General features: G+C 36.6%; 1 protein-coding gene across 1 annotated transcript; it reads right to left on the bottom strand.

Annotated features, from left to right (window-relative positions):
* On the bottom strand, nt 1-27,287 carry LOC140169479 (FRAS1-related extracellular matrix protein 2-like). The gene is made up of 16 exons (XM_072192740.1): nt 27,146-27,287; nt 25,617-25,847; nt 21,294-21,521; nt 16,133-16,387; nt 15,486-15,596; nt 13,795-14,022; nt 12,032-12,133; nt 10,833-11,066; nt 9,791-9,898; nt 9,115-9,348; nt 8,233-8,334; nt 6,358-6,591; nt 4,881-4,988; nt 3,870-4,103; nt 2,336-2,505; nt 1-908 (listed from the first exon to the last, which is right to left on the bottom strand). The coding sequence occupies exons 1-16, from the start codon at nt 27,285-27,287 to the stop codon at nt 822-824; spliced, it is 2,808 nt and encodes a 935-aa protein (XP_072048841.1). The 3' UTR covers nt 1-821.
* Between the last annotated feature and the right edge of the window lie 591 nt (nt 27,288-27,878).

Below are 27,878 nucleotides of genomic sequence, written 5' to 3'. Positions count from 1 at the left end.
CGATTTCTCGGAGTCTACATTAACCCTGCATACGCACAAATTCATATTATGAACTCAGTTCCCACAGTTCACTTGAAATTAAAACCTACAATGTCAAAAAGGTGTCTAAAATAATATTATTCTCACAAACTAAACACGTCTTACTATTACTGGATTTGAAAGGCGTCGGAATGAAATGAAGGTACTATAACCACGCCCATATAATTGATATTTACAATGGTGCGATAAATTATGTAGAATTTCCTTAAAAATAGATATAAACATCTCCCAAAAAGTAATTATCCGTTTTATTATGAGATACATATATGCTTCAAAATTTAAAACTAAAATGTTGATGCCTCATTTGTCTTAACTGCCCGAAGTTTGTTGTAATGGTGACCCGTTGAATGAAAAAGACCCGTATTCGTAAGTTGCACCTAAACCCATTGAAAATGTTGCTTTGAGCTATATCCAGACAAATGGGGTGTCAACATTTGCAGAATTCCAAACCTGTCTGGTTATCAAATTAATCAGTGACAAGGTTATATCTGCATTTGACAGGTGCTAATTGATGTTTTAATGTTACTGCGTCAATTGGCACCTGTTAATTTCAGAGATTACCTTGTCACTGATTAATTTGATAACCAGGCAGTTTCAGTTCACCCCATAAGAACTGCTCTGGCGGGGTTTCCTCTTTAAAGTCTAGCTGTTATGTAATCCTTATCATTAAATGTTCATGACATCATTGAAATTTGGCAAGAAATCAAAATTCTTGCCTGCACGATTGTTTTCGTTTTATACCAGAAAAAAACTCATTTTATATCCAAGCTCTCCTCCATAAATCAATTTAACGCTGGGTAACTGTAGCGAAACGATTCTGGCATTTCAAATGGCAAAAGGGCTGGCGGTCCACTCGTCAATTGCATGTCCTAAAAATAAAGTTTCCCGATATAATAAACATTAAAATTAAGTTTCATAGAGTTACGTTTCAGTTACTATTAGCATTCATTTACAGATTTGAATAATGTGCGCATATTTTTTAACCCCATGAGAACTACCTGCCGATTGGCCAAAAAGAAGTTTCCATTATCAATTGAACCAATCAGCAACATTGTTAGAATAATTTCACCACACAAAAAATTGGGGTGAATTACTTGCAAAGCTTCATTCTGATTGGTGATTAAAACCAATCAGAGGCAATGTTAGATCGGCAGGTAGTGCTCAGGGGGTTAAGATATCGCAAAAAGGGCTTTTCATATCACAGGCTTTCTGCAAAACCTCTTGGAAACAACATTACACTAAAGGCTGCACAACACTAAATCCCTTCGCATTTGGTGTAACCGTTCATAGTCCCACCTGTGTTAAATATATTGGCGTCCCGAGGTAACCGAAAAAAGTAGGAGCTCAACATTACATATCTGTTCAGAAAATGTTCCGAATCGAATGTTCATGCATGGTGAAAGACTCTCGGAACAATATCATGGTCTGAACTGGTAAACAGTCAAAAACAAGTATGGGCTGAAATGTATGGCGCTGTTCAGGGATATCTGTCGAGTTCGTCTTAACTTGTTTCAAAAATAAAATTGAAATAAAATTTTATTTTTATTTAAGGGAAGGGGTATGAACATTTGGACAGTATTTATTGTGGGACATTAGAGCACATCAGACATATCGAATTGCATTCTGAATACGAAGAATGTCCTTCTGATATCAAATAATTTTGATTTTTGAAATTCGCAATGTAATACACATTTTATGGCAAATCATTAAAATTGATATTTTTCATATTTAACAGTACTTGAAGCAAACTTTATAAATCTGATGATTTATACTTAAAGTGTATGTAGGTGGGATGAAAGGCCGACGATCAATTGAAAATTTTGACCTTTCGTACCGTATTGAAGATATGGATTTTTTCCCAAAACACCCCAAAAATAGGTCTTTTTGGGGAAAAAAATCCATATCTTCAATATGAAAGGTCAATTGATCGTCGGCTTTTCCTCCCAGCTACACACACTTTAAGAATATATCATTAGATTTATCAAATTTATTTCGAGGACTGTTATATATCAAAAATTATTTGATATCAGAAAGACATGCTTCGTATTTAGAATGCAATTCGATACATCTGAGGTGCTCTCATGTCCCAAAAAAAATACTGTCGAAATGCCATAAACGCTCATTCTAGATCCCTTAAGATATTGGTGCGATCAAAATATTAAAACTATTGTCACATGCGGTAGAAAACGAACTTTTTTTGTTTTGTATTTTAACATGTATTTCAATGGGACGTTTCTTGTATTTTCATGTGTATTTCAATGGCACGTTTATTTAGTGGTGTGCTCCCTAAACATACCATTTGTGGCGGCAATTGTGGCACCGTTTCCACAGCCAGTGACTTGCGCGTAATCCTACGAGCGAGACGAAGGTAGCACAGACACAGCGTAACAAAAACAGTGACAAGCAGTGCCAGAATGACACCCAAAGCTGCGATCAGAATCCAGTTTATTGAAGGTCGTATTGGTTCTGAAAAATAAAATGAAAAAATTTGAGACATTTTGTATCATAACCTTTTTCTTACTTGTTTTTTTCATATTTTTTTTCATTCGTATATTAACAAATACGAACAACAATGGAATTGGAGGGCCGCTTGCATATTTCGATAATATGTATAATGCGGGAATTTCCGTAGGTGTAGGGACGAAATTTATCTAGTAATCTAACCCTAATCCTAACCCTAACCCAAGGGAGCTCAACTTGACTGGGATAATGTCAAAGTATTGAATCGTGAAGTGAGAGAAAACTGCACGGTACAAGGCCATCTGGTGTGACATATTCCTCATCTACGTAAAATGGTAAGTGCTCATCTCAGGGACAGGGAAGGAGCACCTTTGGGAAACAAAGTGTCAAGTAACGCACTGTGAGGCAATTGTGTAATATTTATTCTGCTTACTGCATATTCATTGCTAACACAAAATAGCGCAACTTTATTTCTGAAGAAGTTTCAGTTAATTCGTCAAAGGAATCAGTTATTTGCATATTGGGCATGCGGATTTAAAAACACTACCCTGTCACCTTTTGCACAGTTGAATAACTTTTGTATATAACTCAAGTCCGACCTTTGCAGTACTTAAACCTGGTTAACAGAAAATTACTCCAGCAAAATCAATAGATAAAGTCTAGTCTATCCTCCACATTGAATGGTGGACTGCACTTATGCCCAAATATGGCACTTGCCAATCAATAATCACCCACTTGAAATCCCCTGACACGTTGCACTGACTAAAGTTATGGACAGATATGGGAGCTGTTTTTGCTGTCATCTGTCATTTACATATCAGGGAGGTACGAACATTTGCAGGATGCCCCACCAACTCAGTTTTTAGCCTACATGTAATGTATACGTTATTCTTGATTGACAACAAGTACAAAAAATATCCGTCAAGTGGTTTAGGTTTGATGCCCTTCGGAAGAGAGCGGTCTACAAGTGAGTGATAGTCACTAAAAGTTGTATTCGATTTACACAGTGAATTTTGCAGGCCATGTCGTGGCCTTCCTTACTAAAACACCAAAGTGCGAATATTTTCAAATATCTTAATTAGCTAAAAATTTAGGACATGTTACAAAACTATGTTTTCTAGAATTTCAGAGAGTACAAAAAATATTGGCTGGTTATTTTTCACACAGTGACGTTAACTAGGCAATTGCCTATACCTCTAACATACACTGTTTGTAGAGGTCACACGTCAATGGTGAGAGCACTGTGTATTGTGTATAGGAAAATGCAGTATGCAGTATGAGGCAATTCATACAAAATTTTAATTTTTACACTTTTGCTGGGTTCAATGAATGGGCCTTAAAGCATGTATTAAACTATATAATATATATACCGTCGTCATCCACAATCTTCACAACGGCCCTGTTTATGTTGCCAATCGCTTCTCCAGAGCCCGGAGCTTGTAAGGATATGGTAAGCACTTCGTCCCTTTCGTGGGAAGCGTCGTCTAGGATGGTTAAGGGTACACGAACAAGACGGACACCACTAGCAAACTCAATTGTTGCCGATGTTTCCACGGTGCTGTAGTCGTTATCTACTGTCGCCGAGCCGTCTTCGATATTAATTCCTGCCATAAAAATATCATTAACAAGCGATAATCACCTTATCATTTATATACACTCTGAATAAATAACAAAAGTTACTCAATGTTTTTTTAAAGATATTTGAAAATATAAAATATTGTGGTCAAAATCATCAAAGAAAAGTTTTAGCACAGCCTTATACGTTTTGTGCATAGTATTATTCCGGTCATTATTTTTCCTAAACAATGACATTAAAATTTATCCTTATTTAAATCAAAATTGAGTTTTGTTTAATACCATCACTTGAAAATTTCAGTTACAGTGACTTTACAAGAATCGTTTTCTGTAACTAAGCCATTGTTTTAAATAATATTTTCTAGTATAAAAGTTTTTTTGTTTCCAAATATTCTTCTCATAGTTTGTATTCAACAACCAAACCGAAATAACAAATTGAAAATAAGTGGTTTTAGACTTATTGGTTATTAGACCAAATGGTTATCGGACCAACTGGTAATCGAATCAAATGGTTATAGGACCAAATTTGCCTTAAAAAATATGTATCCAATGCATCCCAACATCTATAGAACTACGATTATATTACAGCACATTGTTTTGATCTAAGCTGATTAAACATACAGTAAACGCTGTCTCCTGTCCTACATCTGATTAAAGCATAGGCATATTGATGTGAACTTATGTTCGAATATTGTATAATGAGACAAAAATGGGTTTGTTCAGTTATCTCATGTGGTATAACATATTTGTTAAACTAATTGCAAACACTATTTACTGATATTATATTGGATAAAATCATGTCATACCCACACGTCCACTCTGACTGATATCACCATTCCTTTGTACTCCAATAAGAACAGTTGATTCGTGTTCCCATGTAATGTACTCGGTAGAGTCAAAGTTATACCAGGTAGCTTTGGAAGATTAAAATCAAATAACTTGTCACGTGTATCCTCATAATTATGATACAGCTGAAAATGCAGGAAGGATTATTTCATCTTTTATTAAATATGGCGTCCTTAAGTTCCAGCTATGCGATGATTATTAAAACCTTAGATAATCATCCTTTTGATGGGAAATGATACTATCAAATCCAGTGTTGGTGACTTTCCATGTTACAGTTTCATGATGCCACCCAACAGTTCACCATACGGTATGCTTTAACTATATTTATAAACGCGTATTTATAAATACGCACGTGACCACCTCTGCGCTGCCATAACAAGTTGTAAACAGTAAGTCTCGAAGCGGATGGGCTTCCTGTACACTTGAATGTAAATGGGTAAACAACACAAGACTACTGTGCAGAAAAAATTATTTTGTTTAACTATGTGATTATATTGTAAACGTTTCTGTCGATGAATATTTTTTTCCGTCGGCAAATGCTTTTAAAATGTTTTTGATAACATATTACAAATTCGGAATCCCCTATGTGTAAGAATTTTGCTATTCAATTAATACTTGAATTTAATGATATTTATCTAAAGAGTTCCTAACATTTTCAATGGCATGAGGATTTGGTAACGCTTTCTGGTCTTGATATGTCAGCCCATGGGTCACGTACGTATTTATAAATATAGTCGAAGGTAGCTGTCATACTAGCAAATTTGCTTTTTCTTTTGTGAGGTTGATACCGTTGGTGGCGCTAGAAACTTGAAAGATGAAGAAGCAATGTTGCCAATTTGATGAAGTGCTGATAAAACTGTGACAGGGTATGTCACCAAAAATGGATTTTATAGTATGCATTGCATTCAAACAGTTTTGATATACAATTCGAGTGAACGTAATACAACATAACTTAGGTACTCAAGTTTACGTTCGCAAAACATGATTCGTACGCGATACGTGAACAAGTAAAGTCAAGTTAACGATATGCGTGGTCAGTTTGTGGGCGGCTTTAAAACTCGACCGCCGGTTGACTGGCGGTTGATGGCAGTTGAAACGCGTTCCATTTTAAGAACAATAGAAACCGCAGTTGAAACACATTTCATTTTAAGAACAAGAGGAACCGGCTGCAACCGGGTGGAACCGGCGGTTGAGTTTTGAAGCCGCCTCTAACAGCTATTATAAGTGAAAGTCGGAACTGCATTTTGTGGAAACGACAAGCTTGATACGCGGATTAGTCGAGCTTTGATTTGATTTGAATTTTTTTTAAAATTTGAATTGTTCGGGGTTTGACAACCCTGGATAACCCAAGAAAGCCTCTATTGAAGCTTATATCCATTGGGGTCCATGGGGTTAACACCCTACTAACTGATGGATAAGGAATGGGGCCAAACTTACGATCTCGAATGTAGACAGTACATTTCATCGGGGAATAGATCACCCCATGTTGTCCAGATATTGTTCCGATGTCTGCAGAAAGACTGAAGTCCTCCCAATGCTCCAACATGTTATCTCGATGTATCGTCAACGACTTGGAGGATATCGTGCTTCCTTCGGTAAAGGTTATTGTAACATCATCGGGTAGTGAGTAGTCATCTGTTAATGTTGCTGTACCATCAATGGCTGAAAGTGCTGTATGACAGGATGATACAATGTAATATGACATTCAAGACTTGGCAGTCCCGAGCAATATAAGCTAATCTAGCAACAGAGCCTGAACCTGCAATCGCACGCCAACCCCAATATCGAAATCTTATAATACATCCTCCACGTACTCGACAAAAATATAAATAGTTGAGCACATACTGCAGTTACTGTCCATTTTCCTATACATAATACACAGTACTCTCAACATGACGCGTGACCTCTACAAACAGTGCATGTTCTAGGTATATGGGCATTGCCTAGTTAACGTCACTGTGTGAAAAATAACCGGCCAATATTTAAAGTACTCTCTGAAATTCTAGAAAATATAGTTTTGTAACATGTCCTAAATTTTTAGCTAATTTAGGTGTTTGGAAATATTCGCACTTTGGTGTTTTAGTGTATGTTATAGGTAATAGGGCATTGCCTAGTTAACGTCACTGTGTGAAAAATAACCGGCCAATATTTAAAGTTCTCTCTGAAATTCTAGAAAATATAGTTTTGTAACATGTCCTAAATTTTTAGCTAATTAAAGTATTTGGAAATATTCGCACTTTGGTGTTTTAGGAAGGATATGTAAACGACAGATAACACCAAAAATGAAGAAATTATTTCCAAACCGTGTTAAGTCTGCAACCATTATGTTTCTCATTTTCAAGAATGCTGGTTAGCAATATGCAGACTATTGTATCATTTCGTAAACAAAGACCCATACAGCATTGTTACCTTGCGTTTGCTTTATAATCGTTTCCCCAACTGAAAACTATAATACCAGCTCATTGCACAGGTAAAACAGAAACATGTGTAGTGTGGATTTAACCAGAGAAGATCTGATTTAACATAGTTGAGCTGTTTTCAATGAGTGTTATCTTGGTTTAATAGCTTTTAATGGGGTTTAAGTCCTGCAAAGGTCGTGGTGAATTCTACTGTAGACATGACTGCATCATGAAAAATAGCATTACGCTACCATGCCTTACAGAAAGTTTGCAGTTTTATTTCCCAGCTTGATTCAAGAGTTTCCATGTGTCTCTTTCACATGGTCATATGAGACAGTATATGCCCCAGATGGGTCAATACATATACCATGATCTGTTACGTGGTTGCTAGGAAATGACCTTTGCATGAGGAATTTAGTTAAATAAAATGAGCGTAAAGTCGCAAGTGTTTAGTTTTGAGACCCCTGGCTGCTGAATTGATGTTCTTTGTTTGACGCGCACCTATCATGCCAGAAGAGAATTCCGTATACCAGTAGTATGCTCCTTGTGAATGGGGCACAACATGCGCAATTGAGCATTCACAAAGAACATCTACTGGAATGTGCATGCCGGTACATGTGTACATCGACTAAAGAACATCAACTCAGCAGTTAGGAGGTGTCGAAATAACCAATTGGACCTTTACGCTCATTTTCCTCAAAGACCTCTTTTTTGGACATTCTCACTGCAAGACCCCCCCCTTTTTTTTTTTGGTGTCTTGGCTCTCACCGAAAGACCCCTAGTTTCGAACTGCTGTCCGTATATCCCCGTCACTTCCAAAGCTGCTACGCTCAATGTGGTTTCTCGTTAATTTTCCTTTCTCGTTGTACCACCGATTTACATAGATTATCGAAAATATATTATTTTTACTTACTTAGAGTGTCTGTTTGTCCAAGAAAGCCACTCCTGTGGAAGACAATATCAATGGGTTGTCCTTCATTAACAATGTAATATTTGTCTTCGATCCAGAAAAATGCTGTGACATAATACACAATAATAATGTATCATGAACATGCAAAATACTTTTCATTTCATAATGTCATATTTATCTGATACAATTGTGATAAGTATTTGATAGAGCTGTTTGGTTTATTCATTTCTAGGGATAAAAACTAGACAGTTTTATTAACACAGTATCAAAGATGGACTTCTCTTGAAAAAGTGGATCTTATATTGGCAACACCACTAAAATGGTATTTTTTCCTCAAAAGTGGCCATATTTGACTCAAACTGTTTTCTATAGATCATCTGTTAGTAAATATCCATTTGAAAGAAAGGACATCAAAGGTCAAGAGCAGGACATTTAATTCAATCAGTTCATCATTGGAGCCCTGCTGATGAGAATGTGTGTTGTACACATCGAAAATATCTCAATATATTTACGTTGACTTTGCTTGTTTAACTACCAACACGTATGAGCTCACACAGTAATATGAAACTGTTTTTTTTTTCAAAACTGATTTTTGTCTATATTACACATGTCCCAACTTACACCTAAATAGAATCAGCCAAATGTGTTATATCTGTAGGTCAACAGAGCAATATCCGGTTCAGTGGCGTAGCGTGGGTCATCACATTGGGGGGGGCACCGACCATGATGGGGGGGGCACCGGGTCTGATGGGGGGGCACAAGCCTATGACGCTACGCCACTGATCCGATTCGACAGACAGTCATAAAATCTCCTCGTTAAAGGTCAAAATAGCCAGTGGCTATTTTAACACTTTTGAACCTTAAAGCATGTTTTAAACTATATACCGTCGTCATCCACAATCTTCACAACGGCCTTGTTTATGTTGCCAATCGCTTCTCCAGAGCTCGGAGCTTGTAAGGATATGGTAAGCACTTCGTCCCTCTCGTGGGTAGCGTCGTCTAGGATGGTTAAGGGTACACGGACAAGACGGACACCACTAGCAAACTCAATTGTTGCCGATGTTTCCACGGTGCTGTAGTCGTTATTCAGTGTTGCCGAGCCGTCTTCGATATTAATTTCTGCCATAAAAATATCATTAACAAGCGATAATTATCCTCATTTATGTACATTCTAAATACAAATAATAACAATAACTCAATGTTGAGTTAAAAAAGAACAGAGTAACAAAATGAGACAAATTGAACTCAATATCGGTGTAAATTAATTAATATTCAGTTATATTGACTCAATAAAATCTTTCGTTGCTCTATTCCCTTCTTATGTTTTTATTTACAGTGTATAGGTTGCGTATGCTTTGTTCTTCAATAAAATCATTGCAATATAGTTGATTTGTGACTTCGGCTCTACATATGATTAAAGCATAGGCATATTAATGTAAACTTATGTTTGAAGTATTGCATGATAATGATACAATAATGGTTTGTTATCTTTACGTGGTATATAGCATATTATGGTAAACGCTTATACTGATATTACTAGATGAATAAAATCATGTCATACCCACACGTCCATTCTGACTGGTATCACCTTCCCTTTGTACTCCAATCAGAACGGTTGATTCGTGTTCCCATGTAATGTACTCGGCCGAGTCAAAGTTATACCAGGTAGCTTTGGAAGATTAAAAACAATGTCACGTGTATCCTCATAAATGTGACACAACTAAATATGTAGAAAAGATTATTTCAAGCTTTATCAAAAAAGGAATGTTTAAAGTTATAGCTTGAGTAGTGGAAATTTAAAATGAGAATTCTTTCAAACCGATGAGAATTGGACAAAACTATGAGAATTGAAAATTGTGTCATTTTTTAATGACACTTTCTCATCCAAATGAATGAGAAACACTAATAAAGGTGTCAACAACCTGTCACATTGTTTTATATGGTAAAATACAATGAAAGTTTCGTAGAGATGAGAAAACCTCCAATTCTCATATATAGTTTTGTCAAATTCTCATCGGTTTGAAAAGATTTCTCATTTAAAATTTCCACTAGTGTATTAATTAAACCTCTGATTTTTGGTGACTTTATTTGTTACAGTTTCATACTGCCACCCAACACTTATCATCATACTGGCAAACTTGTTTCTTCTTTTGTTAGGTTGATACCGTTGGTGGCGCTAGAAACTTCCGGAAAGATGAAGAAGCAGTGTTGCCAGTTTGATGAAGTGTTGCGTAGCAGCATGAAACTGCGACAGGGCATGCCACGAAAAAAGGGATTTCATAGTATGTATTGCATTCAAACAACATAATTTATGTTCGCAAAACATGATTTGTACGCAATACGTGAACACGTGAAGTCAATTTAATGATATGCGTAGTCATTTTGGGGCGGCTTTAAAACTGGACCGCCGGTTGACTGGCGGTTGACGGCAGTTGAAACGCGTTCCATTGTTTAGAATAATATATAAAACCGACTACAACTGGGCGGTTGAATTGAAGCCGTCCTTAACAGCTATTATACGTAGGAAAATGCATTTTGTGGAAACAACAAACTTGATACGCGGATTAGTCGAGCTAACTGGATAAGGAATGGGTCAAACTTACGATCGCGAATGTAGACAGTACATTTGATCGGGGAATAGAGCACCCCACGTTGTCCAGATACAGTTCCGATGTCTACAAAAAGACTGAAGTCCTCCCAATGCTCCAACATGTTATCCTGATGTATCGTCAACGACTTGGAGGATGTCGTGCTCCCTTCGGCAAAGGTTATTGTAACATCATTGGGTAGTGAGTAGTCATCTGTTAATGTTGCTGTACCATCAATGGCTGAAAGTGCTGTATGACAGGGAATACAATGTAATGACATGTGTGGATAATTTAAACCTTGTCAGTGCTGTTGAGGAATGAGCAAATCTAGTAATAGAGCCTGGACCTTCAAACACGGAAATAGAAAATATATAGAGTTGAGCAAAAATAGTATTACGTTACCTATGCCTTAAACGAAGTTTGCATTTTTACTTCCCAATTTAATTCCCCTAGAGGTTTCTATGTATGTCTGACTCTTTGACATAGGAAAAGGTTGCCATACGAGGCAGTACATGCCACATATGAGTCAATGCGTTACATAAACCATGTTCTGTCGTGTGGTGGCTGGGGAAAGACCTTTGCATGAAGCAATTAGTGTTATATGGGCGTAACAGCTCAAGTTGGTAGTTTCGAGACCTTCTGGCTACTGAGTTGATGTTTTTTGTGTGACGCACACCTGTACTACAGTTTGTCCAATTTGAAGTACGAAGTAAGGTACGCAAATTTTTCATAAGCGTATCGTGTCTTGCGTTTTGACGCGCATGCATTTGTGTGCGCCTAGCAGTGTGTTAATTCCTTTTGACATTACGGCGCGCAGACACTGCGTAATTTACTGCGTTCCTTACCTCGTACTTTAAAGTAGACAAATTTGTAAGTAGTCTGGGGTACAATGGACATTCACAACGGACATACTACTGGCTACAGGTACAGGTCATAGAACATGACCTTAGCGGTAAGAAGGTCTCAAAACTACCAATTTGCGACTTTACGCTCATTTTGTGTGAGCAGGTCACGCGTGTTCTCTACAGTGTCACTACACTGGTGTACTTCATGCACTATTTTAATAAATGAGTTATTACCGTTGAGATGTATTATATCTTTAAAGCAAGAGTATCCATTGTGATTTCTCATTTTTCTGTCTTGTTGTACCTTTGGTTTACGCAGATTAGCGGAAATATAACTCAAAATTAATGTACATTTATATCTTAACTTACTTAGAGTGTCTGTTTGTCCAAGGAAGCCACTCCTGTGGAAGACAACATCAATGGTTTGCCCTTCATTAACAATGCACTGTTTGTCTTCGATCCAGAACAATGCTGCGACATAATACACAATAATAATGTACATAAACATTACATACATAGATACATACATACAAGGCATTTATATTAGGACATCATTTCATAAAGACCACGGCGCGATAATGGAAAACAAAACATTTGAAAGGCAAAACAAAACAGCAAATTGAAACAAAGCCACCAGATTATTGTGGGAACAGGAAGGTTTTGAGACGTTTCTTGAAACTTGCCAGAGAAACAGCAGTTCAGATGGAAGTGAGTTCCAAAGTGCAGGTGCAGTGAGGGAAAAACTATTGTCGAAAGCTGATTTCAGTCCTTAAGGGTTGAATTTTGGTACAGAGAGTCATGTAGTGTCTGTTGCAGAACGCAAGCTGGGACAAGTTTGTTTGTACAATGAAATTGATTCAATGTGATAATTCGGTCCATATCCATGCATACATTTGAACACGTAAAGCATGATATAAGAAATAAAGGGTAATGCATTATCCTTTACACGCAAATAATGTGTCCGAGGCAGTAAAAACGTAAATGATTATTTAATTATTTATTATTTAAACGTTGTTACTGCCGAGAACACAATATTTGCGTGTAAAGTATAATGCTGCACCCTTTATTTCTATTCTATTGCCACAAAATAGTGCGATTTAAAGAGAAAATGTCACATTTTTTGCCCAAATATTTCAAGTTGTTTACCTCAAGGTGGAACGCCTATGCGTAGCCAAAGCGTAAGTGATAGCGAGTATTGCAGAACGCGTAACCAAGCGTAATGCTTTGCGTAGAATGCGTAACGACGCTAATATACTGCATCGCGCTTTGCTGTGCGCTGTGAGGCGAGAAGAACATAAAGTTGTTCGTTGCCCTAGCCACTTTATTGCTAATTAATGGTCTTTCACGTGACGCGTTTCAACAAATCACAGTGCGCGATTTTGAATAATGGGTTGTGGAGGTAATAAAATTAAGTATAAAATTCTCTGCTTATTCATTTAAACTCGTTATGTCAAATTTCTCTGCGACAAGGTATTTGATGGAACTGTTTGGTTTATTCATTTCTAGGATACAAAGTGGCCAATTTTATTTACACAGTACCAAAAATAGACTTTTCTTGCGATAGCATCAAAAAGTGGATCTTATATGAGCAACAGCACTAAAAATAGCGGCCATTTTTTACGCAAATTGTTGATCATCTGTAAATCTTTACTGAATTCAACTGCAAATTTGTGCCAACAAAATGACAATACCGTAAAACCTCGTCTGCAAGCATATAAGTTGTTTTTGATGAATGCTAAATTAATATGAAACAGCCGTAAATATGCCTATATAGATTGGTCTTACAATAATACTTGTTTGTGTATGTTTGTAGCGGTAATTTATTTTCACAAACTCCACAATTTTATAACTTTGTCGATGGATGGCGCCTGGATTAATTTACTTTCATCAACAGCACACTATATGCTTGTAAACGAGGTTTTACGGTATTAGACCAGCAAAAGACATACAGTCAGCGTATAATACGTATAATTAATTAGTTGAACTCTTTGTCAACGAGCGATTATTATTTGACCAATGAGGTAGTACCGTAATTCACCAACTCAAAAACCTCCACTCTATCTCATTGGCTAAAAAACAATCGCGCACAGCGATAGTGTAATGTGACCAAAACTAGCATCATTGCAGCTTACCCGTTTTATCTTCAATATACACCGTTGTAAAACTAGGAATACCAATGACTCCACCTAGCGGACTTGTCAAAGAGATGGTAAAAGATTCCTTATCCTCTATGAAGTTATCTTCCAGGATAGTGAAATCTACATCCGCGTAATCTACTCCTGGTGCAAAGGTCACACTGGTTTGTACTGGCGAACTGTAATCGTTTGCAAGTGTGGTTGTCTTGTCTTCGATATTAAAATCTGTGAAAGGATAGTTAAACCCCATGAGAACTACCTGCCGATTGGCCAAAAAGAAGTTTTCATTATCAATCGGCCCTATCAGCAACATTGTTAGAATAATTTAACCACCCAAAAAAATTATTTGCAAAGCTCCATTCTGATTGGTGATTAAAGTGAAGATATCATGGTTGACCAATCAGATGCAATGTTATATCGGCAGGTAGTGCTCAATGGGTTTTTAAAAAGATCACATGACCATTCAAAAAGTAGTGCAACATATTACTGTATTATCTCATGAAGATTGAACCGTCCAATTGATATCCACACCCTTTCAGGAAGATCATACTGCTTTCTGAATAATTTATTGATACTCAATGTTCAATACATCCGAAAGATTTATAAATACGTTTTATAAATACGCACGTGCTTGCAAAGGCGGAACAACATAAGGCCACTGTGCAGTAAAGTTTTTTTTTTGATCAACTGTGTGTGATTATATTGTAAACATTTCCGTCGTTGAATATTTTTTCCGTCGTCAAATACTTTCAAAATAACATATTACAAATTCGAAATCTCCTCATGTGTAACAATTTTGCGCTTCAATTATTAATAAATTATAGATATAGTCGAAGCATACTTTTTATGAGAAACTATATTCCATCTGGTTAAAATATTTTGCAACTGCTTGTTTTAACTTAAGGGAAGGGGTATGAACGTTTGGACAGTATTTATTGTGGGACATTAGAGCACATCAGACATATCGAATTGCATTCTGAATACGAAGAATGTCCTTCTGATATAAAATAATTTTGATTTTTTGAAATTCGCAATGTAATACACATTTTATGGCAAATCATTAAAAATTGATATTTTTGATATTTAACTGTACTTGAAGTAAACTTTATAAATCTGATGATTTATACTTAAAGTGTATGTAGGTGGGATGAAAAGCCGACGATCAATTGAAAATTTTGACCTTTCGTATTGAAGATATGGATTTTCCCAAAACACCAACAAAAATAGGTCTTTTGGGGAAAAAATCCATATCTTCAATATAAAAAGTCAAAATTTTCAATTGATCGTCGGCTTTTCCTCCCAGCAACATACACTTTAAGAATATATCATTAGATTTATAAAATTTATTTCGAGGACTGTTATATATCAAAAATTTGAAAAATATCAAATTTTAATAATTTGTCATAAAATTTGTATTATATCGTGATTTTCAAAAATGAAAATTATTTGATATCAGAAAGACATGCTTCGTATTCAGAATGCAATTCGATACGTCTGAGGTGCTCTCATGTCCCACAAAAATACTGTCGAAACGCCATAAACGCTCATTCTAGATCCCTTAATTACTGTGGGCTACATATGGCAACCCTCTATGTAAAATTTTGTGACGTTTTGTCAAATTTCCGCACGGGGTCCCGCATAGGGTTGGGGTTCTATTATTGTACAAAGTATCATCACAGAACACTTACTGACAGACACTGTGGCACTATCCCATAGATAACCGCGTCTTCGGATTCGAACAGTCAAAGTCCCTGTTTGCTCGTAAACTGTGTACGAGTCCTTCTCGATGTAAAACCACGCTTTGGAAATTAAGTATAATAGACACGAAAATGTCAAAATAATTTGACTACTTGAAAGTGGATTTTATTAGGGCCTCTGTAGTTCGTCATAGAAAAACGCCCATTCTTTAAGAAATAAACAATATTGCTATTTTTGGTATGCTGTAATCCAAAAGACGGAATATCCAGCATACCATGTTATTACCGTATACTACTTCATGTAACTAAACTATTGGCTATATAGTGTGCATGTTTTCAAAATGCTTGCTTTGTAAATGGCAATCTGACTACAGGAGGGTTCTCAATTACTATTAGGCTCATGTGATACAAAATATGTACCGGTACAATTTAAATATCTCATTTGACGTCCCCACATACATGTAGATGCCACATAGGCACATATTTCGTATAGTTTTCTCTTTGTTTTTCAATGTTTCTCAATGCGAAGTGCAACTCTTGGCACTTGTGTCACCATTAAAGGAAGTCTGGTCTACACGCAATAAAAAGATTTTCTTATTTAATAAACGTAAACATCATCCTCGTCATATAATCCTCACCCGTTTCATCCAAAATATAAACGGTCGTCGTAACTGGTTCATTGGTGTTGATAAAGCCACCTACAGGATTCTGTAGAGTCACAGTGAACCTCTCTACGTCTTCTACGGCATCATCAGGGGATACGATATCAAATATTATGTCTACATAATCAACACCTTCATTGAATACGACAGTGGTGACCCCGGTTGACGTGTAGTCAACGCCAGAGGTAACAGTTGTAGATTCAGTAGCGGTTACGTCTTGAACGTTTACATCTGTAAATAAAAGACGTACATAAACGTAACGTATGAAATACGTCCGCCAGAAATCCAATCAGAAATGTTGGTTGGTAGCCACTATTTTCTTCTATTTGCGACATTTTACATTTACCTTATAGTAGGGTTGGGCGAATCTTGACATTTTTCTGAAAAATTATATAAAACGAGTGGTTTCTATGGCCAAATTTAACGCAGAATCCAAATCTGCTAAAAGAATTTACGTCAGACGATGTCTGACGTCTCTAAATTTCACAAATTTAAAATGGCCGCCAAAATGACGTATTTTGCCTACTCAGCACACACTTTTCAGGTAGATACCACTTTCAATATGTCTATATATGGGTTTTAGGGGTCAAGAAACCCAAATCTGACCTTTTTAACATGATTAACCCTACCTAGAATGAGTAAAGTGTGTATTTTGGTAATTTTCAAGTAATTTTTACCTTATTTTGCTCAAATTTTACTCATTTCCTTAGTTTTAAAACCATAAATCAGACATATACATTATAGATAATCAAACTATGTAGGCCTACCTTTAAAATGGAAAGCTAAGTGGACATCTACCCTTGTTTACTTGTTTGTCTATGCATAGATTGCTAACAACAAGGAGTCTATGTCGTTTGTCAAGTTTGGCTCCGGCTTGAGTTCATTGCTAGTAAATCTAATCATTTTAAACTTGCCATCAACCCTTTCTCGATGCATTTGTCTGATATCAGGAGCCACCGTAGCTCGGAGGTAGCATATTTCATTTATTAGTTCCTCAAATTTTCTAACAGATTGACCAAGTCAGCTGAAGATCAATCATCTGATGAATATGACTATTGTTCTGAAAGTGATAGTGAAGAATCTTCAGAACCAAGAAAAGTAAGAAGCGCAGAAAAGGAAAGAGGAGCCTTGACCTTGTATTTCCAAGTCATCGTACTATAAACAGGTACTTAGAGGATGCATCCTGTTGATTAGTTCTTCTACTGGTAGCAGAAGAACTAATCAACAAAGGGGAAAACGCTGACCACATCACAATCACAGGCCCTAACAACTCGCAAAACAATGACAACTGGATACACGAAGAATATCAGTCATGCAGGAGCTGATGGTGTGGCAGCTTAGGAGTTGGAAGTTGAAAAGCCTGGCAGTAGGGCCTATTACCTGATTGCGATGTAGAGGACATAAAAAGTTCTATCGACTTCTGGATGACTGACCTTGCTGGCGATTGTGCTTCACTCCTAGAGAATCTGGGTGTCACTGAAGATAAGGTTTTGAAGTGCTCTGCTCATGTCATCTCAGGAGCTGACCATGCAGCGGACAAAGTGTTCAAAAATGCTGAGCAAAAAAATAGCAGTACAGAAATTGCTGAATGTAACTGCTGGAGAGAAAGTATTTACCTCACCAGGATCAAGCATTCATACATTGGCCCTTATAGCAATTTCTAAGTTACTTTCTCCCAGTCATGCTGCCCACTCTGTATCACTCTATAATGAGTATATGTCATGGATGGAATCTCGAGGCATTGAACATACTGGATTTAAAGGCTTAAAGATTGCCAAAGAATTCTTGTGCAGTCAGCAGTTTATAATAGATTTCTTTGATGCTGTGGTTGACATCAATTCAAACAAGCTGGTTCTAGCGATTTCTACATACATTCAAAATGATTGTTTTTTGTGCTGTGCCAGGATTTATTCTCATCTCGGTGACTTATTTATTTTCCCATTGATGGATCTCCTTGGAATTGATGGCAGAGGCAGTGAAACGGACACAAATAGTCAGAACTGGGCAGGGATACATTCTTTTTTGAGCAGAAGCTAGAACTAAAGCAAGCAAGAGATGATGCATTTTGTGCTGATGATGGTCAGAATAAGCTCTTTGCAGCTGTACTTGATGCCGGGACTTGATGAAGTGATAGACACACTTGAGAGGTAGCTTTCTGAAATGTCCTACTTTTAAATCAGCGATGAAGCAGTTCCTAGCACCATTGATCGATGAATCCAAATTAAAATATACTCCTCTGACCAATTTGGGTTGCGAGTCAGAATTTGCTAAATTGGACGTTCGTATTACAGCTAGTGGTGGATCAACGTCAGTGCAAACTCACTCACGCAAAAACATTATCTCAACAAATCGCCTGCTTGAGGATCCTTCATTTACAAAGCTTAGTAACATGGAGAAGAACAAACAGTGGAAATGGGCACGGACATCGTGAGAATGTGATGGCTGTGAAAACAATAGAAGCCAACTACATACACACAGACTAAATCTTATCAAGAAGGAAGAATTGAAAAAGAAGAAATCAATCAGAACAATGGAACTTTTAGACCTATGCAAGAAACACCAGGGACATGTGACAGCTGATTCGGTCATCTGTTAGAAATCTGGCAGAGAAGGAACTAATAAATGAAATATGTTACCTCAGAGATACAGTTGCTCCTGATATCAGTCAAATGTGTCGAGAAAAGGTTGACGGCAAGTTTATAATGATTAGATTTACTAGAAATCAACTCAACAGTCTACATACGAAATGCTGTTAAGCCGGGGTCAAACTTGGCAAAGGACATAGACACCTTATTGAAAGCAATCTATGCATAGACAAACAAGTAAACAATGGTAGATGTCCAATTAGCTGGCCATGTTAAAGGCATGCTTACATAGTATGATTATTTATATTGTAGGTGTATGATTTATGGTTTTAAAACTAAGGAAATGAGCAAATTTGAGCAAAATAAGGTACAAATTACTTGAACAAAGAAGAAAATTACCAAAAATACACACCTAACTCATTCTAGGTAGGGTTAATCATGTTAAAAAGGTCAGATTTGGGTTTCTTGGGCCCAAAAACCCATATATAGACATATTGAAAGTGGTATCTGCCTAAAAATTGTGTGATTAGTAGGCAAAGTACGTCATTTTGGCGGCCATTTTGAATTTTTGTAATTTAGAGACGTCAGCCATCGTTGTATGCAAAAATAATTGTCATTTTTGGATTCTACATCACATTTGGCCATAGAAACACCTCGTTTCAAAAATGTTATGGTGATTTGCCCAACCCTACTTATAGCAAAACACAAAGCCAAGTTTGAAAAACCCTGTATTTAGACCATAAGTCTCACCCCTGTGGCGTAGCCAGGTTTAATTTGAACAGTGGGAGCTCAAACTTGTGAATATACCTGTACCGACAACATGATATCACTGACCAGCAAGTGATCTTGTAACTTACGTCGCTATTTCGCCTTATATGCGACCGAGTCTACACAAACTTTTTCAAAAGGTTTCGAGATTTTTTTCCCAATAAGACATTGGGCAATGGTGAACATACCAACAGACGCTGTAGATGTGGCCGATTGAAAACCTCCTTTCCTATACTCGTATTGTTACCATTCCATCACGTTCAGCGACCACACGGGTGGATTCTTCCAGGTAAAACCACACTTTGGGAGAAAAATGAGCCAAATATCAGTCATGATAAACTAATCTTTACCAGTGAAACAATACTTTTAGACGTTATTAAAATCTTTTAAACCGTTCAGCCTTCAGCGCAATGACCCGAGTTGACCTTCTCGATATGTGACGTGATGATCGGATCACAGAGGAGGCTTAAAGGCATTCCTACAATGCACTATGATTGGGAAATTTGATCAATATAACCTAATTTTAAAGGCAAAGTCCCCATTGCCACACACACAAAATGGTCATTTTATATAACTGCAGCCAACAAGCTAATAGGTGAGACTTATAACTCATATTTGAATTGCTTACAGGAAACAGTCATATTGTGCCACTGCATTAATTTTATTCATAAGTCTCAATGTTTTGAATGTTAAATAAAAGGATGAAAACACCAGATATTTGCACACAATCCCAAAGCAAGGTATAGTCAACTATGCCACATGACATGTGTACAAAAGCCAGACATACTAAGGTCAGAAACCCAATTGGGTTATGGGAATGCCTTTAAGCATCCTTTGATCGGATCATAGACCTTTGGGTATTCAATAAGCATCCCTCGAGAGGAGAGATAGTTGATTGGCTTTGAAGTAAACTGGCCTCAAAAAGAAACTTATAATTTTTCACAAGGTCATATCTTAAAATCCTCTCCATGAAAATAAACAAAAATTGCACACAGGATTACTTCAATACTCTACTCTAAACACTGGTCAGTAACCAAACAGTTGTCCAACTGACACAACAGCAAAATGCACTGACATGGAACACCTTCCTAGACTACATTCACAGCCCAACAGATTTCTTTTGCTGGGTTCCAATTATTTGCCTGTACTTGAACAAAAATTACACACAGGATTACTGCAATACTCTACTCTAAACACATGTCAGTAACCAAGCAGTTGTCCAACTGACACAACAGTAACATGCACTGACACGGAACAGCTTCCGGGACCACATTCACAGGCGAATAATTGGAACCCAGCAAAAGAAATCTGTTGGGCTGTGAATGTGGTCCAGGAAGGTGTTCCATGTCAGTGCATTTTGCTGTTGTGTCAGCTGGACAACTGCTTGGTTACTGACATGTATTTAGAGTAGAGTATTGAAATAATCCTGTGTGTAATTTTTGTTCATTTTTATAGACAGGATTTTAAGATATGACCTTGTGAAAAATTATAAGTTTCTTTTTGAGGCCAGTTTAGATTGCTGCATCTTTCAAAATATCGGAGCTTGAAAAGGCTCATATACCAAATCTAATTATATAAAGGCTAAACGGATCTCAAACCTTTTGTGCCAAAGAAAAGTTTCAAAAATCAGTGAATGTACATAAATCAGTCGCGAAAAGTTCTTTGAATACTAACAAACAAAATCTTATACCATAGAATCCCTCCCATTTTAAGTTTTATTGTGGTTTATAGGCGCATTTGTAAAGGACACACATAATTATGTTCACAAAAATGTTTCAACTTACCACTCTCGTCAATGATGAACACGGTGGTCATCTGTGGTTGTACGATAGCGCCACCTAGAGGATTCTGCAAGGTAACGGTGAAACTCTCTATGTCTTCCTCAATATTGTCAGTATTGATGGGAAAAGTCATGTCAAAGTATTCAACATCTACTCCAAACGTCGCTCTTGTTGTGACGGGTTCTACGTAATCTGCGGTTACGGTTGTTGTTATATCGACTACGGATATATCTATGTGGGAAAACATTTCAAAAGAGTGAGCGTGATAAATATTTCCACCAACTTTGTTTTTCTTGAAAATAAAATAAAGAACGGACATATTGTAAATAAAGTTAATCTTACCGACAGAATCGGTTATTGCTTGGTCCTTATATCCACCTCGGTGAATTCTGATGGTATGAGTACCGCTTCTCTCGGGCACAATGTAGATATTTTCTTCGAAGCAAAACCAAGCTATAAGATATAAATAGCACCATGAAGGGGAATATTTCTAAGTATACAAAACTGTTGTTTTCCTGGGTTTAAGTTTTATTTCGGAATATGATCATATCACCTCAGTCTTTAAAGGTGATATTTGGAACTATCACCTCAGGCTGTATTGCTGTGCTTGTTCAAAACAATAGGGTATATTATTAATAGTAATTTATTCCGGAATGTTTTGATTAAAATCGCGTATATGATTCGCCGTAGAAGTGATAATGTAACATGATTAACTACAATAGGAATATGTTTAAACAATGTTTGAATATATCTCACAGTACTAGTACGTTCCCGCGGTACCTCAGCATTGAAATTATTATGTCAAAGAACCGGGATAAAGACCTGGATCATAATCTATAATATTTATATCCTGCTGATCAATCGCACCTGTAAGATTAATATCTTTAAAAAGAGCACTCGCACCTGTAAGATCTTTAAAACGAGCGGTATTGTATTCAATCTATTATTGCAGACATACACAGGTGATAAGTACAACCTGCTTGTAGTGCAGGGTGATATATTCAAAATTATGAGGGCGAATCACCATGAACCGAGATGAAAGAAACTATTTCTTGCCGAATATTTTCAGCGCCGCCAACGGCAGCAACTTCAGCAAAGAAGAAGCAAGGTTGTCAGTCTGATGCGTAGCATGGAACTTCAGGGGCTATTTTAACGTGCCTCCTGGCACGTTCGTGCAGTGAGATTAAAAATCCGTGCAGTGACAATTAAAATCCGTGCTTAAAATGTAGAGTAGACAAGAGATGCTAGAGCTTTTCCTTCTTGCAGTCACTTTCAAGGAACAAATTCAAAATGTTCGCACTTTTGACCACAATCAACACTTCAGCATCCCTTTTCACGAAAGCCTCATTTCATAGGGCCCGATGCATATAGAAATAGTTTGAAAACAGCTACCTTAAACATGTTAAAGCAGGCACGGAATCAGGGGGCATCCCTCTCCCAAAAAGTAGAAAGTGGGGGAAGAACAAAGAGGAGAAATTGGGAAAGGAGAGAAAAGAGAAGAGAAAGGGGACAAAGGGAAAAGATAAACATTAAATTTCACGAAGGTCTAATTTCAGTAGACCCATGCCTATAAACAGGGGCGGATCCAAGTTTTTGAAGGGGAACCATTCTTGAAACATTCTCAGGCGTGCTTCATATGCCCAAATTTTACGGCAAATACCACTCTGTCGACCATTCTGCTTGGGGCCAAAGGAGTACCTCTCGGATTCAGAAAATGTTGCAAATAATGGAATAGGGTGTCAAAATCATCAAAATTACCTACACTGAGGACCGTTTGATAAAAATAATTTACCTATCCATTTTTTTACAATTTTGACACCACCAACTTAGAGCAGACACGGACGCGGGCGCAGGGGGCACCTTCCCAATCAACACTTGCCAATAGAAATAGTTTGGGAACCGCTACTTTAGAGCAGGTGCGAACATTGGGGTACGCCCCCAATAAAAACAGCACTTCATCACCACTTCCGCTTCCTGTTTTTGAAAAACCTTATTTTTATAGGGGCCGATGCATATAGAAATCGTTTATGAATCGCTACCTTAGAGATGGCACAAACACAAGAGGTGTTACCCTCCCCACTCCTCAATAAAAGAAAAAGGGGAAAAAGGAAAGGAAAATATTAACGAAGAGTAGAAATTTGGAAAGGAGAGAAAAGATAAGAGAAAAGGGAGAAGAGAAACATTAATTGCGTATATACTTTTATCTTGACGACTGATTGAAGATTATTTTGAATGAACATCATGAAAAGTGATCAAACCCTAAAGTATAAGCCTAATTTTATAGACTATAATCATGATAATGATAATTATTTTCCTCAATACATGTATATTGAACATGTTGAATGATTAAATAGTTTGTTAGAATTATGAATGAAAGTGAACACAATCATAATCTTAAAAAATGAGAAAATGGATCTATCTATTGTCCATAATAGAAATTCTATATAGCCTAGACAATAGACATGATCTAAATTATATAACGTATGTGAATTCGTTTAAAAGACTGAGCTCAATGAAGAACCTTATAAGCATACAAATAGCGTATTATGTACCCAATAGAAGCTAACATAAGGCAGAATGTTTCTCATTTCATATCATAACATAAATTACTTCATGATATATGTTCATGATTCATCTGTTTTTATACTTTGCTTGTACAATATGCATGATATAAGTAACATGAATAAAAACCATCTTCACGATAGATCTGTTATTTCACGTAATTTATTCTAGATCTGTTATTTGTTCTCATCATATTTTTCCGACTCTGATATTTGTATAAGTTGTATCTGCAAGATTCTTGTATATTTTGCTTGCTAAGTGCCTACATCGTATAAATCGTTGTTGTAATGTGTTATGTTATCACAATCTTTAGCGGTAGTTGATGTTGCCTTTTGACAATATCTGAGAGATATGTCACACAAAACCTCGAAGAAATAAAGTGAAACGAAATGTTGGCATAAAGATCAAAGCAGGTTCTTATTCTAAGAGAATAAAGTTTCCGTCTGAAACTGTCACAATAAACATGATAAATGTGAATTAAGTAACTATATGGCAACTCTGTATCAAAACAACGTGTATCTATCCATCGACGCTTAAAAGATATTACATAGCCTACTGCATGGGTTTTGATTAAAAGTAAAGATACATTATATTAACAAATCAGATAACTCATATGTAAGAGATGCTTGGAAGTTATGTTGACCTATTTTCAAACTATAATAATTATTTTTCCAATTCCTTTATTAAAGTAAAAAAATATATAATTTACATACTTACGATTGCGCAAAAAATGTTTTATTTTTTCCAACATTAAAAGTGTAGATTGATTACAGGTAATAATAATCTTCATACTATTTATAGCATGCTCATGGGGCTTGAAATCAGCAAAAGTATAATTGTTAAAACACACCTCATTCAAGATGAAATTTGTTTGTTACAATGATTTTAGAATTTTATATTTTAAATATTGGGCATGGAATTAACAGAATATTGCGTAAAATTAGGAGTTATGATAAAACAATCTATTTTGAAAATCTGTAATATTACTAACCATTCAGCACACATTTATTTGGAAAAAGTCATTCAGGTATTTTTGCTGTGTCCAGTTCTGATTTGCACTACTAAACAGTCAATGAAAGCAGAGGCTCTGGAAGATGTTAAATATTGGGGGGGGGGGGGCAATGATGCCTGGCCAAAATTATTAGGGGGGGGGCAATGGTACTTTTGCATATGCATCCAAATTATTGGGGTGGGGGGTGCTGGAAAGTAACAGAAAAATAATTGGATGCACTGTTGATTTTTGATTATTTGTATTTGTATAGATAATTCTGGGACACCCTGTATTTTATGAAATTTTAACTATAAAATGCATCAATACTGATCGCATGATTAAAATTTCATTATGTAGTTGCCCCCCCCCCCCAACCTCAACGTCTGACTGGTCTAGATCCACCCTTGGATCTAGATCCACCCCTGCCACCACTCCATCCCCCCATCACCACCCCAAGGCCTTTTACAATGTTCATCCGGAGATCTAGATTTTCACGTTGGCGACGTTCAGTGACTTTTCACCACTAAAATAAGCCCCTGCATGGAACTGTAAGAAGGTATGTCGTCACCAAAAATGGATTTGATAGCATGAATTCCCATTGGTTTAATGGGAATTTATACTACGAGAGAGGTGACGCAGGTTCAATCTTAGTCACGTTTGCACAAAATATTCTATTTCAAGGTATTTATTTATACTATCTTGGTCACGTAAGGTAATACTGCAACATACAGCAACAAAAATTACAACATAATTATTGTGATTTGTCAAAATACCAGTTTGATCTTCAATAAACACGGTAGATACACTCGGCTCATCCAAGAATGCACCCGATGGATTGGTTAGCGTAATGGTGAAACTCTCCGTATCTTCTATCACAGTATCTTCCGAGATGGTAAACACCATGTCTACTGAATCATCACCTGCCGAAAAGATGGCGGTACCGGTCACGGGGGAGAGGAAGTCGACTCCCCCTCCTGTTGCTGTGCCATCTGTGACCACCAAATCTGCAATGGCAAAGAATATCTTGTGTCATTCATATACCGTAAAGATTCGCCTAACGGCGCACATGAGCTCCTTTGCCTTAGGGTAAATTTCACGTACAAATAGAGCTCCTTTGCCTCAGGGTAAATTTAATGTACAAATAGAGTGTTCCTTCCTCAGAAAATGTTACACAAGAATTGAATATATGAATACAAAACCCACCCAAGTCCATCCGTTGGCCAAATTGAGTTAAGCATGGGAAATTGTTGCTATACATAGGCCTGTCATATGTATGAAAGAACAACTCAAATTCATCATCTGTGTCTATTGAGCATGTGAGAAATAGCATGTATGAAAGAACCACCAAATTCCGTGATTTGAGTCTTGTAACACATTGATTGAAATCCAGTATGTATAAAAGTCCACTTGTAACACATTCATTGCTGGAGAGTGACTTTTGAAAAAAAAAGGGTTTAATAAAGGAACGTGTGTGGTTTATATTACATGGCAGAATGCTTATCAACATTATACATACCTGTGTGCTTTATTTTGTATTATCTTACTAGTGGTAATCTCATTCCATCGTTGTTGTCTTTGTATATGATTCAAAAAACCACCCAAGTCCAAAATTTAAAATGAACCCTACAAAGTCCCTGAAATGCTAATCGTCATACTTTATGCAGTTTAATCCACTCATTTGCACGTAAAACTAACCATATTGACCAGGTAAATCTAACTTAAGGAATGAAAATGATACACAGGTTTTTCTCTCAAAATCACTTCCCATGGACTTTGTTTTGTATTCATGTATTCAATTATAAGCACCGGTGCCCATATTTGCTGGTGAGATTTTACGGCATGTTACCTTTAGTTTGTGTCTAAAATTCCAGTTATGTCAAGGAAGCTCATGTTGCCATTATAGTATGTATTATTCTTCCCATCGCGTTGTAGTTTTAAAAAAATCTCACTTTTTTTGGGAACGGAACCCAAGTTTTCTGATCTGATGTCAACATGTTTCTGTCATTATAAATAATGTCTTGAAAGGTATTATCATTCCATAGCGCAGGGTCCATAAAGCTTTTAAAACATCCTGTTAATAAAGACATTTACTTGACACATTGTCCTGCAGATTTATTCGCGGATATAAACTTTCATATAACCTCCAGAAAGCTAGTAAAACAGAAAAAAAGTCCCGGAATTTTGTTTTTTAAATGTGATGAAATTATACACATCACTCTTAACGCGGGTCCACTTTCCGGTGCAGTAATAAAAGCCTAATAATTTCCACCGATTACGAGCTGATCAAAGAAGTCATCCTTACCCACTGACACATCGATGTCATCCCACAGATATCCATCGCGTCTTATCCTCACCGTAAGGGTCCCACCTCGTTCACCTATTATATACTGACATTTCTCAATGAAAACCCAGGCTGGTGTTAAAGAATAAATGGAAACAGTCATATATCAAATAGAAACAGCAGATAAAGGTTTTTAAATATATGGTACACTAGATCTATGCTCATTCGTCATACTTAGGCCAAAAAAAAAAATATTGTTGTGTTGCCCTCAAGTGGAAAAATGGGAAATTTGGGTAGGACGGTCGGATTATTCTTTTTTTTTTTTTTTTTTTTTTTAAACCTTCAGTTTTTAAAAATCCCCTCAAATATTAAATAATGCTTGTTCAATTAGGGGACATTTGTCAATTTTGACTTCTGGATACCTGTTAGACAACAATTAAAGACTAGTCTTACAATAAAATATTAATTTTAAGTGAAAAACATTGAGTTTTTGAACAAATCTGTAAAATCATCATTCAAAAAAAAAAAAAAAATTGCGACCCTGATTTTTCAGGATTTAGGGTAGGACGGTTGAGGGCAACACAACAATTTTTTTTTTTTGGCCTTATATAAGCTCCTTAAGGTTGGTCTGAACCCTGGAATTATGGAAACTTTCGGGCCTCATAACTGCTAAATTGTTGGTCTAAAGTATATAAAAGTATACATATTTAGAATGGCAAAGACTTGATAAGTTCATCTGTGAGGTCAAATTTGG

Source organism: Amphiura filiformis, chromosome 14, assembly GCF_039555335.1.
Source record: "Amphiura filiformis chromosome 14, Afil_fr2py, whole genome shotgun sequence".
Lineage (NCBI taxonomy): Eukaryota > Metazoa > Echinodermata > Ophiuroidea > Amphilepidida > Amphiuridae > Amphiura > Amphiura filiformis.
This window is presented reverse-complemented; position numbering and strand designations above follow the sequence as displayed.

Coding starts and splice junctions, on each gene's coding strand:
- LOC140169479 (XM_072192740.1), bottom strand. CDS start 27,287: ATGACTGTTTCCATTTATTCTTTAACACCAGCCTGGGTTTTCATTGAG. Junction 21,522..25,616: donor GTTTATTGAAGATCAAACTG/GTATTTTGACAA, acceptor TTTCCCACATAG/ATATATCCGTAGTCGATATA. Junction 6,592..8,232: donor TGGACAAACAGACACTCTAA/GTAAGTAAAAAT, acceptor CCTGTCATACAG/CACTTTCAGCCATTGATGGT.